Source organism: Palaemon carinicauda, unplaced genomic scaffold, assembly GCF_036898095.1.
Source record: "Palaemon carinicauda isolate YSFRI2023 unplaced genomic scaffold, ASM3689809v2 scaffold129, whole genome shotgun sequence".
Classification (NCBI taxonomy): Eukaryota; Metazoa; Arthropoda; class Malacostraca; order Decapoda; family Palaemonidae; genus Palaemon; species Palaemon carinicauda.
In genome coordinates this window covers 72016-90317 of record NW_027168804.1, presented here as the reverse complement: position 1 = coordinate 90317, position 18302 = coordinate 72016, and the positions used below count along the sequence as shown (strand labels likewise).

Here is an 18302-nt window from a genome sequence, read left to right as displayed (position 1 = left end):
TCAGAACTAGCAGCTCTCTCACGAAACTCAGAGAACATGGATTTCCTCCCTTCAGGTGAGGTACTTCTTTCCTGGCTAAGAACGAGGACCCCCAAAATAGGTGGTCCCCTTGGAAGATTATTCCTCTTCTCCAAGATACTTCTCTATGTCCGGTCACCACTCTCAGGGCCTTTTTAGCCAGGACTGCTACCCGATCGTCTGGCCCCTTGTTTATCAGAGAACAAGGAGGTACCATTTCCATACGTGGCATTAGGCAACAGATCCTATACTTCATTAAAGAAGCCAATCCGGGATCATTTCCCCATGCTCATGATATCCGATCGATAGCTACCTCCATCAACTATTTCCAGAATATGGACTTTGATAACCTTAAGAAGTACACGGGTTGGAAATCTCCTATGGTCTTCAAACGCCACTATCTAAAGAACTTACAGGCTCTTAAATACCCAACGGTTGCAGCTGGGAGCCTTATCTCTCCCCATTGATCTTTTGTTCTTCCTTTCATCCATCTCTTCTCTTCTCCCTCCTACCCGCCACTCGCACCACGACGCCGCTTCCTTGGTGGGTCGTTAGCCCTAAGTGTATTACATATTAGGTTAATATGATTGTAACTATTATTGTTTTCCGTTGTTATAAGGTTGGGATATTCTTAGCCATGTCAGTTTTGTTGCATGTTTTCCTCTGATACTCAGAGGTTTCCTTGTTATCATGTTTGTTTATCCTTTCTCTCACTATGCCCTGTGGCTAGTTTATATTTTATGCCTACTTACCTTAATTATATATGATTTTCTTTACATGGTGTTGTTTCTCTCCCCTTATTAAATTAGTAGTTATTGTTGGGCTTGGAAGGCATTCTCTGGTACATTTTCACCGGGCGCCACAGGTTCGACCCAGAAAAGGGATTTTGACGAAGGAAAAATCTATTTCTGGGGAGAGACCTGTGGCGCCCGGTGAAACCCTTCCCCTTATTTTACATGATCCCACCCTTTCCTTTCCAAGCCATCATGGCCAATACAGAAGGATGTTGTTCAGATGGCGCTCGCGTCGTGGCGTGGGTGGTGCGGCGATGGGGGTGTGTCTAGGGCCTCTGTATCGGCCCATCCCTTTGACGAAGGAATTAACTAAATGGAAGACAACCTGTGAATAGTGGATTTCACGCGCCTTTGCTTTATACACGACACCCAAAAGGTGCTCGCGCGAGGGTTGTAACCTCAGCATTCCATGCTTTTATCTTTCTCTGGTATAATTGGAAGGTTTTACTGTATCAGAAAAGATATACAAGAAGGACTTTTCACCGGGTGCCACAGGTCTCTCCCCAGAAATAGATTTTTCCTTCGTCAAAATCCCTTTTTTGTTTAATCTCTCTCTCTCTCTCTCTCTCTCTCTCTCTCTCTCTCTCTCTCTCTCTCTCTCTCTCTCTCTCTCTCTCTCTCTCTCTCTCAGAAAAAAAAATTAATAGATGTCTCTAACACTAACAGTGAAGAAGAACAAGAGAGAGAGAGTATTTATTTAAAGAACATGTTAACACCATGTCTACCTTCTCGCCGATTGTCCGTCTCCTCCTGGCGTAGCAAATCCTACACCTGCGTTGGCTGGTCTCTAAGGTAAAGTGGCAATAAAACACATTTTTTTATTCATTATTTCTTTATAATTATCTTTTTTACATGCTTCTTTCATATTATGCAGTTATGTTACTGTTATGTGTAATTATGTGTAGCCATTTATTAAGGATTTATTATGGGTTTTTAGGCTGAGGAACGAATTAAATGAGTTACCATGTATTCTTATGGGAAAATTCGTTTCTACATCCAAACATTTTCTACATCCGAAGTCGGTTGTGGAACGAATTAAATTCGTATGTAGAGGTACCACTGTACCCCTATTAAATAGCTAAGGTTTGCATAGTTAGGAAAAATACAATTGTTCCATAACTGAAATATTAGCGAGGCAGCTCCTCCTCTTCCCCCGGAGGAGGATATTTCTTTGTCTGTTAATAATAATGATTTATTACAGCTTTGGGTTTCCTTGGGTCTCCAGGGTTCGCCCTCCAAGGAAGCTCTGTTTGACATGATCAAGTTGGGAGCAGCTGTCAAACAGTCGCCGACGGTAGCAGAGATCGATCCTCTGTCTATCGTCGACATTGTTGTGACAGAGGCTTCTGATGTGTTATCTCAAACCTCTGCTCCTGATGTTGCTGCGGTAGCTGAAGGCTTACTTTCCCCCTCCGAACATCCTTCGAGGGAGGAACTAAGTCCTACGGTCTCTCCTGCCGGTGATTCTCCCCCTCGGGGGAGTTCACTCACAGAGACTCCTCTTCGGAGGACTGCTGATGGTCAGCCCGCTGACCCTACGGCCCCCAGAGGGCGTATAAGGCGGAAAGCTCGCCTTCCCCTTCGCTGCAGAGGTCTTCCTTCACCTCGAAAGGGTGTTAGGAGGCGCCTCTTTGGCTCGTCATCTCCGCAGTCCTCCGCAGAAGAACCTCGTCGTCGTTCACCGATCCTGCCAGCTACCTCCTTGGACCTCTCCGGAGATCGAACGATCTACTTCAATAGAAGGTCGTCCTTACACAGGACGCGCCGACCTTCCACCCTCCAGACCTGCTGACCTGCCATCACCGTTCCTGGCTGCCGATGCGCTGAGGGCGCCTTCTCACCCTGTTATTAAACAGGCAACGGTCTCTTTGGGGCATAAGGGGCATGAGCACAAAATTGTGTCTCAGTCCCTTAAGCGCCAGGTACTCCCTGCGCGCCTACGACCTGCAGCAGATGTTCCTGTCTTTGCGCGCCAGCGCTCACCTGCGCGTGTGCGCGCACTTGCAGCTGATCCTGTTATTACGCGCCAGGGTTCCCCTGCGCGCCAGCGCGCACCTGCAATAGTTCCTGCAATAGCGCGTCAGCGCTCACCTGCGCGCAAGCGCTCACCACTGGTTCCTGTTATAGCACGTCAGGGCTCTCCTACGCGTCAGCGCTCACCTGCGCGTCAGCGCACAAAGGAGGTTACAGAAATAGCGCACAGGCGCTCTCCAGTGCCTCAACGCGCAACTGCGCACAAGCGTGCAACTGCTGTTGTTCCTGATATAGCACGTCAGTGCTCACATGCGCGCCAGCGCACACCCCTGGAGTCTCCTGAGTTAGCGCACAGGCGCTCACCGGGACTTCAGCGCTCTCCAGACCGACAGCGCACTTCTGTGCGCCCGCATCCTGATGCACGCCCACGATCTCCTGCGCGCCAGGCACACCCACGATCTCCGGATCTGGGCGTAGTTCCAATTTCTCCTGTGCGCCATCGCGCACCCACGAGATTGCGCAAGCGCGCCCTCGCCCACTGCTTCAGCCAGATATACGCGCCCGCGCGCTAGAGATATTTCTCCTGCGCGCGCGCGCCCAACGTTATCGCCCTCACGGGCCCTTTGGCAGGATCCTGCGCGCCCAACGTTATCGCCCTCACGGGCCCTTCGGCAGGATCCTGCGCGCCCAACGTTATCACCCTCACGGGCCCTTCGGCAGGATTCTGTGCGCCCAATGTTATCGCCCTCACGGGCCCTTCGGCAGGATCCTGCGCGCGAACAATCGCCTTCGCGCGCGCGAGCACTCATCCAGCGTTCTGCGCGCCCCCTGTCATCGCCTGTCCAGGCCGCCACATGCCATCGCTCGCCCGCTTCGCTCCCGCGCTCCATCGCCTACGCACCCTCGCGCGCGACACAGGGCAGGGCCCATCGTGCGACCTGCAGCGCAATTTCCAGCGCGTTTCCCAGAGCGATCATAGGCGCGATCCCACACGTGAGGCCACAGGACATCGCGCGGCCAGGTCATCGTCGTCTCGTTCCCCACCCCGCAAGCGCAGAACAGCGCGCTCGTCGGAGGAGGGGAGGTTTCCGGATAGGTCCAAGGACTCTTCTTCTGTTTCAGCATCTTTTCAGGCGAACCCTCGCTTGGTTACTCCTCCTAGGGATCGAACGATCCCCTTCCCTCCAGAGGGAGTGTCTGACAGCGCGACTGTCAGTCAGCAGCCCTGGTTTGGTACCATTGTCAGAGCTCTCGTGCAGGCTTTTAATCCTGTATTCTCTGAACTTGGTCACAAAGCAGTGGCGGTTTCGTCTCCCCTGAAGAGGAAGAGAGGAGTTTCTTCCGTGGTAACTTCTCCAAGGGCGAAACTGTCTCCTCGGAAGTCATTTAGGAAGGCTCCCTCTCCCCCCCAGACTTTCTCTCCCTCCCCTGCGGACGAGGATTTCCCGTCCTCTGGGGAGTCAGGTGAGACGGGTCATTCCCCCATCGCACCAATGGGGGAAACCCCACCTCGCCCCGAGAAGTCTTCTCGGGTAGGGGTTGAGAAGAGCCTTCCACCATCACTGCTGGAGTCCTGCCTCCCTCCCAGGAGGGAGCCGAAGGACTCTAAGACTTTGCCTAAGTCTTCATCAAGGATTAGACAGGAGCCAGCCAAACCCTCGAAGAACGTCCACGAGTCCCCCCAGTAAGAGCCTCTGGGAACAGGAGACTTTGCTGCCAGCCCTTCAGGAGGAGAGCTACAAGAGTCAGAACATGCGTTCTGGCAAGTTCTGACCCTCATGAGGAGTCTTAATGGGTTTCCTGATCCAGAGAGTCCCCCTCGTGAGGGCAAGGACACAGTCTTGGACCAAGTCTACGGTACTCAGAGACCCTCGAGGGCCAGTGCGGCTTTGCCCTGGTCACAGGGGGCTATGAGTGCCAGAGACAAGGTTGAAGGCCAGCTCTCTGAGCTTGCTTCCTCCAGCCAATCCAGCACTGGTAACAAGCTCCTCCCGCCTCCTCGCGTCCATCAGAGTAGGTACTTTGAGATCTTGGAGGAGACTTGTTTAGCTCTTCCTTTGCACCATTCTCTGAAAGAGCTTACCGTGGGAGTCCCTCTAGAGAGACTCTCCAACCGGCATGTCTCGTATTTGGCAACGGAGATCCTGAGCCAGGAGAAGGTGGCGAAGTGTGCCATGCAGGCAACTTTGTGGCTGGACATCTGGCTAGGGTCTCTGGGCATCCTGGTGTGGTCTGAGGACTTGTCCAAAGAAAACACCAGGAAGGCCTTGGAGACCTTTTTGCTCTCAGGCACGCGTACCATCGAGTTTCTAGCCCACCAAGTCTCGAGCTTGTGGGCTAACACTATCTTAAAACGATGGGACGCAGTGGCTGAGAGATTCCACCAAAAGGTCCCCAGTACCGACGTTAGCAGGCTCAGACATTCTTCCGTCCTCGGTAAGAACTTGTTTGAGCCTAAGGACGTGGAGCAGGCTGCTGAGAGGTGGAGGAAGTCCAACCAGGATTCCCTTCTCCATAGGGCCCTAACATCGAGGCCCTACAAACCTCCAGCTACCCAGAAACCACGTCCTGTCAAGAGTACGAAGAAGGCAGCTGCAGCAAAGACAAAAGTGTCTAAGCCCTTTCCTGTCAAGGACAAGAAAGGCAAAAAGTCCTCTAGGGGAGGAAAGAATCCTAGAGGGAGCGGCCGTGCCAGCAAACGCTAGGATTGGCAGTCCGCCTGCATGTCCACCAGTGGGGGGATGCCTACAAAGTTGCGCGAGAAGGTGGCAGCAACTCGGGGCCGTTCCCTGGATGATTTCAGTAATCAGTCAGGGATATCGCGTCCCGTTCACGACATCTCTACCTCCCCTGACAGCGGATCCAGTGTCGTTGAGCTCCCTTGCCATGGGATCGGCCAGGGGGCAAGCCCTTCGGGCAGAAGTCGAGACCATGTTGAAGAAGGACGCTCTCCAAGAGGTAGTCAACGGGTCCCCAGGCTTCTTCAGTCGACTCTTTCTTGTAAAAAAGGCGTCTGGAGGCTGGAGACTAGTCAACGACCTCTCAGCCCTGAACAGGTTTGTCAAGCAGACCCCATTCAGCATGGAGACAGCGGACACGGTCAGACTTGCAGTGAGACCGCAAGACTTCATGTGCACACTGGACCTGAAGGACGCGTACTTCCAGATCCCAGTCCATCCGTCTTCGAGGAAGTACTTAAGATTTTGCCTAGACAACAAGATCTACCAGTTCAAGGTGCTGTGTTTTTGGTCTCTCCACAGCCCCGCAGGTTTTCACCAGAGTGTTCACCCTAATATCTTCATGGGCTCACAGGATCGCTATCAGTCTCCGTTACCTGGACAACTGGCTGATCCTAGCAGACTCAGAGGCAGCCCTTCTTCGTCACCGAGACAAACTTCTGGGACTTTGCCAAAATCTAGGGATCATGGTAAATCTCGAGAAGTCCTCTCTGCTTCCCTCTCAAAAACTGGTATACCTAGGCATGATCATAGACACCAATCTCCACAAAGCCTTCCCATCAGACGACAGGATAGCAAGGCTGAGGAGGGTCGCGAGGCCTTTCCTCAGACGAGAAGAACTTTCAGCCCAATCGTGGTTACGTCTCCTCGGTCACCTCTCATCCCTGGCCCGTCTAGTTCCCAATGGTCCCCTCAGAATGAGATCTCTCCAGTGGCGACTCAAGTCCCGGTGGAATCAAGGTCACGATTCCCTGGACACTATGATCCCTATGGGTTCTGCGGAACAGACGGACTTTCAGTGGTGGGTGGCAGACGAGAACCTACGAAAGGGAGTGGATCTTCTCGTCCTCCCCCCCGGATTTGATTTTGTTTTCGGACGCCTCAAAGAAAGGGTGGGGGGCTTACATTCTGAACCACAGGACCTCAGGCCTGTGGTCAGAATCAGAAAAGTACCTCCACATAAACCTGCTAGAGATGAAGGCCGTATTCCTGGCTCTTCAACAGTTCCAACAATACCTGGCGAGCCACTCTTGGTGGTGATGAGCGACAACACCACAGTAGTGGCTTATATCAACAAGCAGGGAGGTACCTTTTCAGAACAGCTATCCCATCTCGCAGTAGAGATACTGAGATGGACCGAAGTCCACTCTATCGCACTTTCGGCTCGCTTCATTCCAGGCAAGAGGAATTTGCTCGCCGACAGTCTGAGCAGAGCGACGCAGGTAGTGAGTACCGAGTGGTCTTTGGATCGTCAAGTAGCCAACAAAGTCCTGACTTTGTTGGGTTCAACGACTGTGGATCTGTTCGCTACAGCGCTGAAATTCAAACTTCCGCTGTACTGCTCCCCAGTCCCGGATCCCAAGGCTCTCTGGCAGGATGCCTTCCAACAACGGTGGGACAACATCGATGTCTACGCCTTTCCCCCGTTCTGTCTGATGAGGAGGGTGCTCAACAAGATCAGAATATCGGTCAATCTCTCGATGACCCTAATAGCTCCGCTATGGCATCACGCAGAATGGTTTCCGGACCTTCTGCAACTCCTAATGGAGCTTCCGAGCGAACTCCCTCCACGACACGAGCTACTCAAACAACCACATGCCAACATCTTTCACAAAGCCGTAGCTTCGCTTCGACTTCACGCCTGAAGACTATCCAGCATCTCCTCTCTGAGAGAGGATTTTCGCAGCAAGTTGCAAACAGGATGTCTGGACACCTGCGTAGGTCATCCGCAGGGGTCTACCAGGCGAAGTGGCGAGTCTTCTGTGGTTGGTGTCGTGGAAGGGGTATCTCTCCACTCGATGCCACTATTCCAGCAATAGCGGAGTTCTTCGTGTATTTGTGGGAGGAAATGCGCCTTTCAGTCTCGGCAGTGAAGGGCTATTGCTCAGCCTTAATTCTAGCCTTCAGGCTCAAAGGAGTGGACATTTCTTCCTCGCTGGAACTTTCCCTACTCATACGGAGTTATGAACTTACCTGCCCTCAGTCAGAAGTGAGACCTCCTCCATGGAACGTGGTTCGAGTTCTCAGGTCTCTTAAGAGACCTCCCTTCGAACCATTACACCAGGCTTCAGATCGCCACCTTACTTGGAAGACGGTGTTCCTGCTAGTTTTGGCCTCGGCCAAGCGAGTCAGCGAACTTCATGGTCTCTCATACGACATCGCCCATTCAAGGAGATGGGGGGAGGTAACGTTCAGGTTCATCCCTGAGTTTGTTACCAAGACTCAGAATCCGGGAGTGCCGGACCCTCGGTTCGACTCTTTCCAGGTTTCGAGTCTTCGTTCTGTAACAGATGACCCAGACCATCTCCTACTGTGCCCAGTAAGGAGTCTGAGGCTATATCTTAAGAGAACGGCTGCAGTTCGTCCCCAGGTGCAAGCTTTGTTTGTGAGTACTGGGAAAACAAAGAAGACGGTCACCAAGAATACCATCTCGGCCTAGATACGTAAGGTAATACACCTATCCTTGAATCCTGACCCTCCTCCGTCACGTCGCCCTAGAGCACACGATGTCAGGGGCGTAGCCACGTCCCTGGCCTTCAAGAAGAACTATTCAGTGACACAGGTCTTGCAAGCTGGGGTGTGGAAGCGTCTGACGACCTTCACAGCCCACTACCTGCAAGACGTGACACACAGGAGACTCGATACGTTCTCTATCGGCCCTGTGGTGGCTGCACAACAGCTGGTCTAAACCTCAGTCTCCTTAATGGACAAGTAGCAGAAGGTTGAGAGCATTGTTACCCAGTCTTAGTCTGTATGAATGAAAAGGTTTGTCTGGCCCTTATTCTTTTCTTCATCCTCCCCTCTCTTGGGGAAAGCAGCATCCTGGGTTCTCTGCATAGCTGACCTCAAACCACTGCAGGTAAACCAGGCTTCCTTGTGTTCCTAGTATTAAGTTAATACTGTCACGTGCCCATACCCTGACGAGGTGGTTTTGGGAGAGTCCTAGCCTTGAGTTCCATCTAAAGAACTCCAGGTCAACTTCCGAGGACGTGTCACTGCATACCTTCACACACAGCTTATGTAGGCCGCAGCACTTGCACAGCAAAATGCTAGCGAGGTGCAGGGACTCCTTATTATTGAGTACTAACTCACTCACATACTGAGTCCCCGGGCAAAAGCCAAAGCCAGTAATGGCCGGGACTTACCACCCTTCCTAAGGGATGAGTCACCCATATTAAATAGCGTGGTTTGTATTTCAGTTACGGAACAAATGACAAATTCGTAGATAATTTGTATTTTTCCTAACTATACAAACCTTAGCTATTTAATCAAACTTGCCCGCCAGCCCTGTCCCCTGTGAAGTCCTACCTCTAAGGAAAGTGAGCTAAATCACAGGTGTGTGTGAGGGGGGGTTAGCAAGCTAACTAGCGGTGGGGTAGTAAACCCTCGTTAAAAATCTAATGGCTCGTCATTTCAGCTACGCCGAAAGTAATTACCCATATTAAATAGCTAAGGTTTGTATAGTTAGGAAAAATACAAATTATCTACGATTTTGTCATTTTAGCGTTTAAGAAATATTTCTAATATCTTGAAACTGCTGCAACAGTGAAAAAGGAAATTTTGAGTTTTTTTGTTCATATTCAATTGCAGTATATGTGTTAATCTATGTAATTCAAAATGGTCATATTCTCACCCACCATGTATATTGCAGTACATGAAAAATTTGAATATGTACAGTAATTGAGAAGTAAATTGTATTCTGTCTAATTGGTTTTGGTTTTTATTAACATAGGAGTACTTAAGTCTCATAGGGTTGGTCCCCTAGCCAGCATAATTAATGACTTCAGTAAGAAGTGAATGGAATCTGTTTTCAATTTCAGGGCTGTAGCTGATGAGATGAAATATTTTCCCCCTGACACCAAGCAGTTTTCAACTACTGGCTGTAAGAGAGTATATCAGAAAGTATCTTATCATCTTACGGATGAGATGTACGACGTTCTTTTTGAGTGATGCCCTTGGGCTCTACTTAAGATCATTCTGTTGTGAGAGTGATCCTACTGTTGTTTATTAAGGAAGATTTCTTCTTCATTTAGAAGAAAATTCCTAAAAATTGATATGGTATAATGCATAATTAACTATGCTCTGCATATTCAGAGGCTTTAACCAAGGCCAGTTGGAGTTATTATGATGTGATATTAGATTTGCTGTTTTAATTTTTCACTGATTTATGTTGGGGCAAATTTAAGTGCTCTTGTATCGTCTTGTGGATAGTTTATTGACGCTAGCTTCGGGGGAACTAATTGTAATACGTATAGAGGAGTCAACCAAAGTTTTTTTTAGATCCTTGTATTCTTTTAGTTTTCCAACCTTTTTAAGAGAACACAAACTTATCTCTAGAGTAACAGTTACAGGTTGTTTGAAGCTGTTTACAATTTGAGACAAAGTATATTTTTAAACTGCACTAATATTCCGTAAACATGCAGAGTGCTTATGCTTATCTGCGCATTAAATTTGTTTGGTAAGTATTTCTTACAAGATAGTTTTAGTGTGTTAATGTGGTTTCTAAGATACTGTATGATTGCATATTAATGGGTTGTGATTTTTATATGCATTTGTACTATTTTCTGTGGTCGTTGTGTATAATTGTACACATGCTTATTTGGTCTTATTTTGTTAGTGGAACAAATTCATCTCCACTTGGAGTATTTCCTTGTATTCGGTCTTCTTTCAGAGCTCTCTTTATGTAAATATTATTATATTTTTCAGATTTACAAAACCAAATAATGACAAATTTCAACCATTTATCACTTGAGAAAATACTGTAATTAGTACTAGCATTATGAAACTATTTTTGTACTGTAGATGATGTCCCAGATATTATGGCCTCCTGCATAAATTCTGTTCTATTTTTCCAAGCTATTTCCTTTGTGGAAGCTAATTTAATCTATATTCAGTGATTAATTATGAATTACTTTGGGTGCCTTTTTAAAATATGACATTGTAATATTGTAGAAAGAAATTTTTTAATTTTTGTTTTTTTTCAAGAGTTAGAAGCATCTACTTGATAATCTGGTTAAAATATTTACATGAACTTGATAGTGTGGTTAAATCATTTGACAATAACAATGATTATTTTGTTTACTAAATTCATTCCGATGAACTGAAGCTTGATATTTTGTTTAGTGTTCACCTTAGCACTTAATTTTTTTCTAGTGTTGTGTTCAGTATCATATCATCTGATTTCACTCATTGCTGTACAGTATCTATTAATTAGATTTTACAAGACTGAGGCAGCTTATTTTAGCTACCCATGTACAGTAAGTTTATATTTAGAAATATTTAGAGTTGTATATTTGTCTGCATGGGATCTTATGTCAACTATGAATTACTTAAGAAATTGAGGGAATCTATTCCCAATTGTCTCGCAGCACTAATTTTCTGTGCACTGTAATTGTAGGTGATTTTTAAATATCAAGAAGTGGGTTTTTAAAATATGTAGAGTAAAATTTCACCTTAGAAAAAATTTGAAAAATATTAAGAGGGATAGAAAATAATAAGATTACCTTTTGGACAGGTTTGAAAAGTGACTCTATAGACAGTGATAAAAGTATAAATACTGATAATTCAAACTTTATTGTTACATGTGATGGTTATTCATAATTACCATTTGTTTTACTGTTTTTTTTTCATTTACGTAACCAAGGTAGTCAAGGAAATGTGCAAAACCTGTCAGTGTAAGTGTACTTTGAGATAGAAGCTGTTGTTCTTGTGTTTGCCATAAAATTTGTCCTTTGCTCAATTTTCTTGTTTTCATTCATAGTCAATCTAGGTAAATATTCTAGAAAGCTCTTACAATATGAAAAGCTAAATGAGTGTGTAAAGATAAAAGAGCTGAGGGCAGTTGTATTAAAATAGCATGAAGATAACATATTTTTTTTTCAAGTTCAGAAAAACAAGGGTTTAAGAAATTAGTACTGGACTAATCCTTAAACATAGCGACATTGTATTGAATAGGAGATAAGAGGATTATGTATAACATGCAAAAGCATCGTTATAAAATTGAAATTAGATAGAATATGGAAAGGTACATAAGATTGCGTGAGTAGCATTAGGGTGAACTTGTTAAAGCTGTTTAAAATACATGTAGACATGGATTTAGATTTTTGTTGAGGATTAAAGCCTCGGTTAGTGCTTGCCTTAACCGCCACCAAAAATTCTGGGAGTTTTATAAATATAATGACATCAAAATTAGGGACTATGATAGGTTGCAATCATTGATGGCAAATTGGGTGCATGAAATTACCATTCAGATGTGACATCCATTTTTATGTATTATAACCAACCATATGCAAATAAAAATCAGTTACAATAACAGCCTTCCTTGAACATAGCAAATTGCCCCTGGAACAGTTTACCAGCCAGGGGAGAAATAGCCTTTGTGTCCAACAGTGCCAGATTGTCATCTCAATAGATTAAGGATGATAAGCTATGCCTAACAAGTAGTACACATCAACTCAAGGGATAAATAAAAAGGGTCTTGCATGAGAAAAGCAAACTTGGACATCTTCCAGTGATATTGTCAGATGTAAATACTGTACCTCCTGGGAAGGAGGAAACCCCCTTTGAGTAGTTTGGTTTAGATGATATTGAATGTTGCAGATTTCTGGGTTGATCAGTAATCCACCAAGGGGTATCAATATATTTGAAGTATTCACATTGAGCTCTTAAGTATTATTAGTACTGTAGTAGCTGCCAAAAGAGTAGTTAAAAGCAACTTAGCAGTTATAAATAACAAGAAACCTTGCAATTTCTCCCTTCCCCTATTGGAAGGGTATTATAAGTTCTGAGCAGCAATTCTACCTAGCTGTCCAAATTTTTTAACATTACCTTTTTGGAATTTTCTGTTTTTAACCAGAAGGCCTTATGAGATGAGTTATGAAATATGATTTGCAGGTCTGATTGAACTATTCTAAGTACAGTAAATCAGATTGCGGCATTCCCCTTATTCAATGAACAGTAAATTGTGAAGTGGATGCATGACATGAAATTTTATCTATAACCTTTACTAAAGTATTAGAGAATCACCAAATTTTTCCATTGGTAAAACTGTTTGTGTAAATGATTGAAACTACAAGATTTTATGTACTAGAAAACTGAGCTTAATGGTTCATAGGTTGGCATCCTTGATAATTACTACAGAAAATGTAATAGGCTTCATACATCCAATCAGGGACTTTGATAGTCATTGCAATATGACTATCAAAGTTTAGTCATCTGTAAATGTGTGGCCATCATATACGGTACATTTACTGAGTGGCCTTAACTTGATATTGCATTCCTTTAAGGGACATTTAACATTTACAGAAAAAAACCCTTGCCCCTAGGCTATCAACCTGTTACGCATCCCCTTGGGACCACCTCGCTGCTAACGTACTGTCGTGCTTTTTTGCGGTTAGCGATCATTTCACTATCGATAGTTTTATCAAAGTTAATACTAATTTTTATCCTTATACAGTAATTCGTATTTATAGTTAAATGTAGGAGTATTAATTAAATTATGGAATAAAAGATAATTAATACTGTACTACTATTATTTTGTATCAAAAGGCTACATAATACTGAATGAAAAATATACATCTATGCATTATTATTCTTTTGTTATTATTATCAGGCTCCTCATCTAGTTTTGTATTTCATTTATTTCATCGATAGAAATATGCCTCCTCTTTAGGCCGCTTATTGTGAATGAAGCAAAACAAACCCGTTTTCTAATGTAAGGGACCTTCAGAAAGAGTTGCCAGACCGCACATAAGTTTCCATTTACAGTTTACGTATGCCTAATGTGTTGCCAATTGGTGTTCCTATACTTACTATACGAGTATACGTATTATTACGGGACTGACGACTTGAAACAGGCGTTTAAAGTCATCAACATAATATCTCGTTGAAGGTGGTACCGTGTAGATCGTGGTAAACATATTATTATGTGGGTGATGCTTAGCAGGTTAAAGAGTATGATTAGCCTCCTTGCTTTAGGAGTTTACTGGAAACTTTATTGAATCATTCCCTTCAAACTTCATACAATTTTTATAGTAAAAATTAATTATACATCACAATTCATATGTTGTAGGATAGTATTACAGTTACAGTACTTTAGTGGAGTTTTCTTACCTTGTGTAAAGGGTCAATCGTTCTAAATTGCAGTATAGGACCAAGAACTTGATGCATAGTGCATCAGCAAACGAGAGAAGGTAGAATGTATCTAAAATCATTATTTAACCTGGAAATGTATAATTAAGGAAATTTTGTAAATTCATGACAATGTTGAAAGTGTATGATTATCCAAAAACATTGTAATTAAAGTTCCTGTACATAAGGTGGAGTTCCATTTTTTCCCTGATAATTGACAATCAGGTATGGTTAGCTTTGTAGCTGTGGTGATAATAGAGGAGCAGCAGTTGGCCAGAAAATTTGTGAATATGGAAATAGTACAAAGACTTATAAGAGAGCCCTGGCTAGCATTAAACTTAGTTTTTAAAAATTATTACTGTACACATTATTCTCTTTCTAGTTATATCTAATGTTGGTTGATTTGATTTATGAGAGTTTGGTCAGATGACCTGGCACGGAACTAGTAGGTTATCCCAAACCATATCACGATGGTAAAGAGAGTTTAAATGGTTGGACAGCAAGGTAAAGATTCAGAATGTAAATGAGATGAAGTGTAAATATCCAAGGTGAGACTGGAGAAAAACTAGTTACACCATGAAGTAAAAGATAAAGAGGCTAGATTGCCTGATTCTAATTGGTAGGAATGAAGAGAGTGCAATGGGCTAAAATAGGGGTCCAGTTATTTGTTGAAGTGACATTGCAAACTAGTAATACTAACAGTACAGTGCTGTAGGGGAACTGACAGTATTGCTGCCATAATAAGGGTCTAATGTTGGTGATTTTAATCTTATGAATTCATGGTAAAGCGTAAATTCACGTGTTCTTTAAAAGAATGTAGAAACTGTTCATGTAAGTTATCTTCAGTCATATTTTTATTGTATAGTGTTTACAGTGATGATATGCAACCTCTTATAAACTATTTAAATTAAGTTCATACAAAATATTGGAGATCCTCATTGTATGTTGTGTCACAAATTATAACTGGTTAATGGAATTATTTCATTTTTATATGTATGTACACCTGAGTCTATTCATTGTTGATACAAGTAACAGTTATGTGGGACAGTACTCCTGAATTACTATTTTGCTCGATGGAAGTGAGTTGCATTATGCTTTTTCTGTATTTGATAACTTGAGTAATTACAATATATTTTTTTTTTTTCAAATTTCATCTTTACATGTTCCACATTAGTATACCTTTTACTCTCATCATGTTGATTTGTTGTCTTAAGCTTGGCATTTAACCTTTTTGTTCTTTTGCTTGCATTTTTTTTATCACATTTCAAAACCAATTATAAAGATAGTTTTCTAAAATTCTTTTCTTACAAATACAGGTTAATAAAAACCTAAGATATTGATAAGGCAGCCACTATTTCTCTAATGATGCAAAATATTGGAGATCCTCATTGTATGTTGTGTCACAAATTATAACTGGTTAATGGAATTATTTCATTTTTATATGTATGTACACCTGAGTCTATTCATTGTTGATACAAGTAACAGTTATGTGGGACAGTACTCCTGAATTACTATTTTGCTCGATGGAAGTGAGTTGCATTATGCTTTTTCTGTATTTGATAACTTGAGTAATTACAATATATTTTTTTTTTTTCAAATTTCATCTTTACATGTTCCACATTAGTATACCTTTTACTCTCATCATGTTGATTTGTTGTCTTAAGCTTGGCATTTAACCTTTTTGTTCTTTTGCTTGCATTTTTTTTATCACATTTCAAAACCAATTATAAAGATAGTTTTCTAAAATTCTTTTCTTACAAATACAGGTTAATAAAAACTTAAGATATTGATAAGGCAGCCACTATTTCTCTAATGATGCAAAGCGACAAGTTTAGATGGTGTGGAATGATGTCATACACTAAGGTAAGATTCTTCTTAATACATTGATAAATTGGTACCTTTTACTTAGAAGGGAGTTATAGTGTCAATATATTTTCTCTGTAGCTAGTTACTGCCTGCATTGTGCCTATCAAAGCACACATAGATATCAGTAAAGTAATTCTTTTGTCTTTTTTATATGCTGATCAACTTACTAGACTTTGGTCTTTTCTTACTTAGTTCTTCAACTTCATTACCCAAAACTAGCTCCAATTTTGATCTCTGATGGCCATATCCTTCAGGTGAGCTCTGCGAGTCTAGAAATGTCACTAAGCCTGGTAAAACTATTTAATGAAAATAATAATAGGCATTATACAAAGGAATGAAATCACAGATTAACAAACCATAAATGCAAAGTGATGGCTATCAACCTTGCTACACAAAGTTATAGTGAAATTTTTAAGTGTTTTGATAATTTCCATATAAATTACACAGTGTTTTGTTATTATTATTATTATAACTTGCTAAGCCACAACCTTAGTTGGAAATGTAGGATGCTATAAGCCCAAGGGGCCCCAACAGGGAAAATAGCCCAGTGAGGAAAGGAAACACGGAAAAATAAAGTATTTTAAGAAGAGTAACATCAAAATAAATATTTTCTATATAAACTATAAAAACTTTAACAAAACAAAAGGAAGAGAAATTAGATAGATTAGTGTGCGAGTGTACCCTCAAGCAAGAGAACTCTAACCCTAGACAGTAGAAGACCATGGTACAGAGGCTATGGCACAACCCAAGACTAGAGATCAATGGTTTGATTTTGGAGTGTCCTTCTAGAAGAGGTGCTTACAAATAGATTCATCCCATAAAGGGAGGGGTAGTGCCATCAGTGCACATGTAGTGTAATATTGTCATTACTTTGTAGCTTTGCTTTATATCCGTCTACTTTACCTCCATTCCTGGTCCCTTTCCTCCTTGCTTTCCAACTCTTCTAACATTTTCTTCATAGTGTAACTGCAGGCTTTTCCCTAGTTGGGCTCCGAAGGGCCTTACAGGCCCCAACACTGGGATATTTAGCCCAATATCATAAATCCAAGAGTTGGTTGTGGAGATACGATTTACTGTAAATTTTTTTTTTATTGTAAGGGACATTTCACATTGTTTGATGGCGTTTATTGCAGAGCCAGCTTTTCTTGATTCAATTATATATTGTACATACAATTAGAGTTGCAAGAATAACTACTATACTTTTGGAACAAATTTGTTATTAACTAAGTTTTTAATAATAGTATAAGAGGGATTACTTGGCGTGAAAATATTATGATTACAGTACAGTATTGTGGTGTGGATTGATAGTACTCCTTTTACATTAAAAAATGTTAAGTGTATTGAAGTACAGTACTGGACCTATAAATGATAATCAGCCCTTGCATTTTTTTTATATATTTATTTTTATCTACAAATAATTGTGTAGTAATTCACAACTCGTGTAACATTCTTTTATGTATTGATATATAGTTGAGCATGAAAAACCACAAAATCTAGTCATTGCATACTTCTAATTTATAATATTTAGTTCATTTGAAATTCCTTACAGAGTAAATTCAAATATGTTTTTCATGTATCTTAATTGTCAAGACTATTTTCTAAACTATATAATTGGTCATATAATCAAATTGAGTTGTTTCACGTGTCATTTTACTTGAAGATGAAGGGATACTTCCGCCAAGGATAAAATTATGAGATGTGATTAATAGGTTCACACATCAATTAAGGTTCTTTCTTAACTTAAAACATGCAAGTTGTTATAACTTTTCTCAATACTTTAAGTGTCGAGACAATTATTTAGAAATATATGCACATTTGAGAATTTGGCATTGAATTTTTTTTTGGTTGAAACGAGGTAAAATGATAAATCATAATTATTATTGTGAAGTCTTTAGTTTGTACATACTGCTCTGCAGTAATTTAAAGCACAGTGCAGTATTTCATACCTTGTAATTAGCATCTTGTAAATAAACACATTTCAGTCATTCTAAAGTTTATATTCTGATATCACAAACAAATGAAATTTGTTAACAGAGTGAGAATATAGTAAGGGATCATTGTAGCATATTATACAGTAAGTTTAACAAATACCTTATAATATAGCCTCCAACTTGAGTTTTAATTCAGCTGCATTATTCTTATTATGGGCTGCAGTTATAATGAAAACAAGCTGCATTTCTTGATAAAATATCCTAGTAAAACAGATTGGTATCTATGCATTATGTAATTATCGGCCTATTAAATTTATATGTAATTCATCTTGTAGACCCTGACACAAACATGGCAACCATTGATGGATGAGTTGTAATCAATACAATGTCCCCAAACAAACAATATGCAGTAGTATATACAATATGTCATTAGGGTGTACAATATAAACAAACACTAATGAAAGTATCAAATTAGAATTTTTTCCGTAAAGTACAGTATTAAAATTCCCTAACAGGCTGAAATAAAAGGCAGAAATACCACATTCTTTTAAATATGAATTCTAAGATTGAAATCTTTATTGATTTGAATTCGGAGGATCTTTAGTTAGTACAGTATTTTGATTACTTTTCCT

The 18302-nt window shown here is 41.9% G+C and overlaps 1 protein-coding gene across 1 annotated transcript in view; it reads left to right on the top strand.

The window, feature by feature from the left end:
• LOC137635470 (torsin-1A-like) overlaps positions 1-16819 on the top strand; it is a 148326-nt gene extending 131507 nt beyond the window's left edge. Inside the window, exon 7 of the mRNA XM_068367933.1 lies at positions 9565-16819. Within this exon, the coding sequence (XP_068224034.1) occupies positions 9565-9694 (130 nt within the window). The 3' untranslated portion in view covers positions 9695-16819. The remainder of the gene's footprint in view (positions 1-9564) is intronic.
• Positions 16820-18302: the final 1483 nt, after the last annotated feature.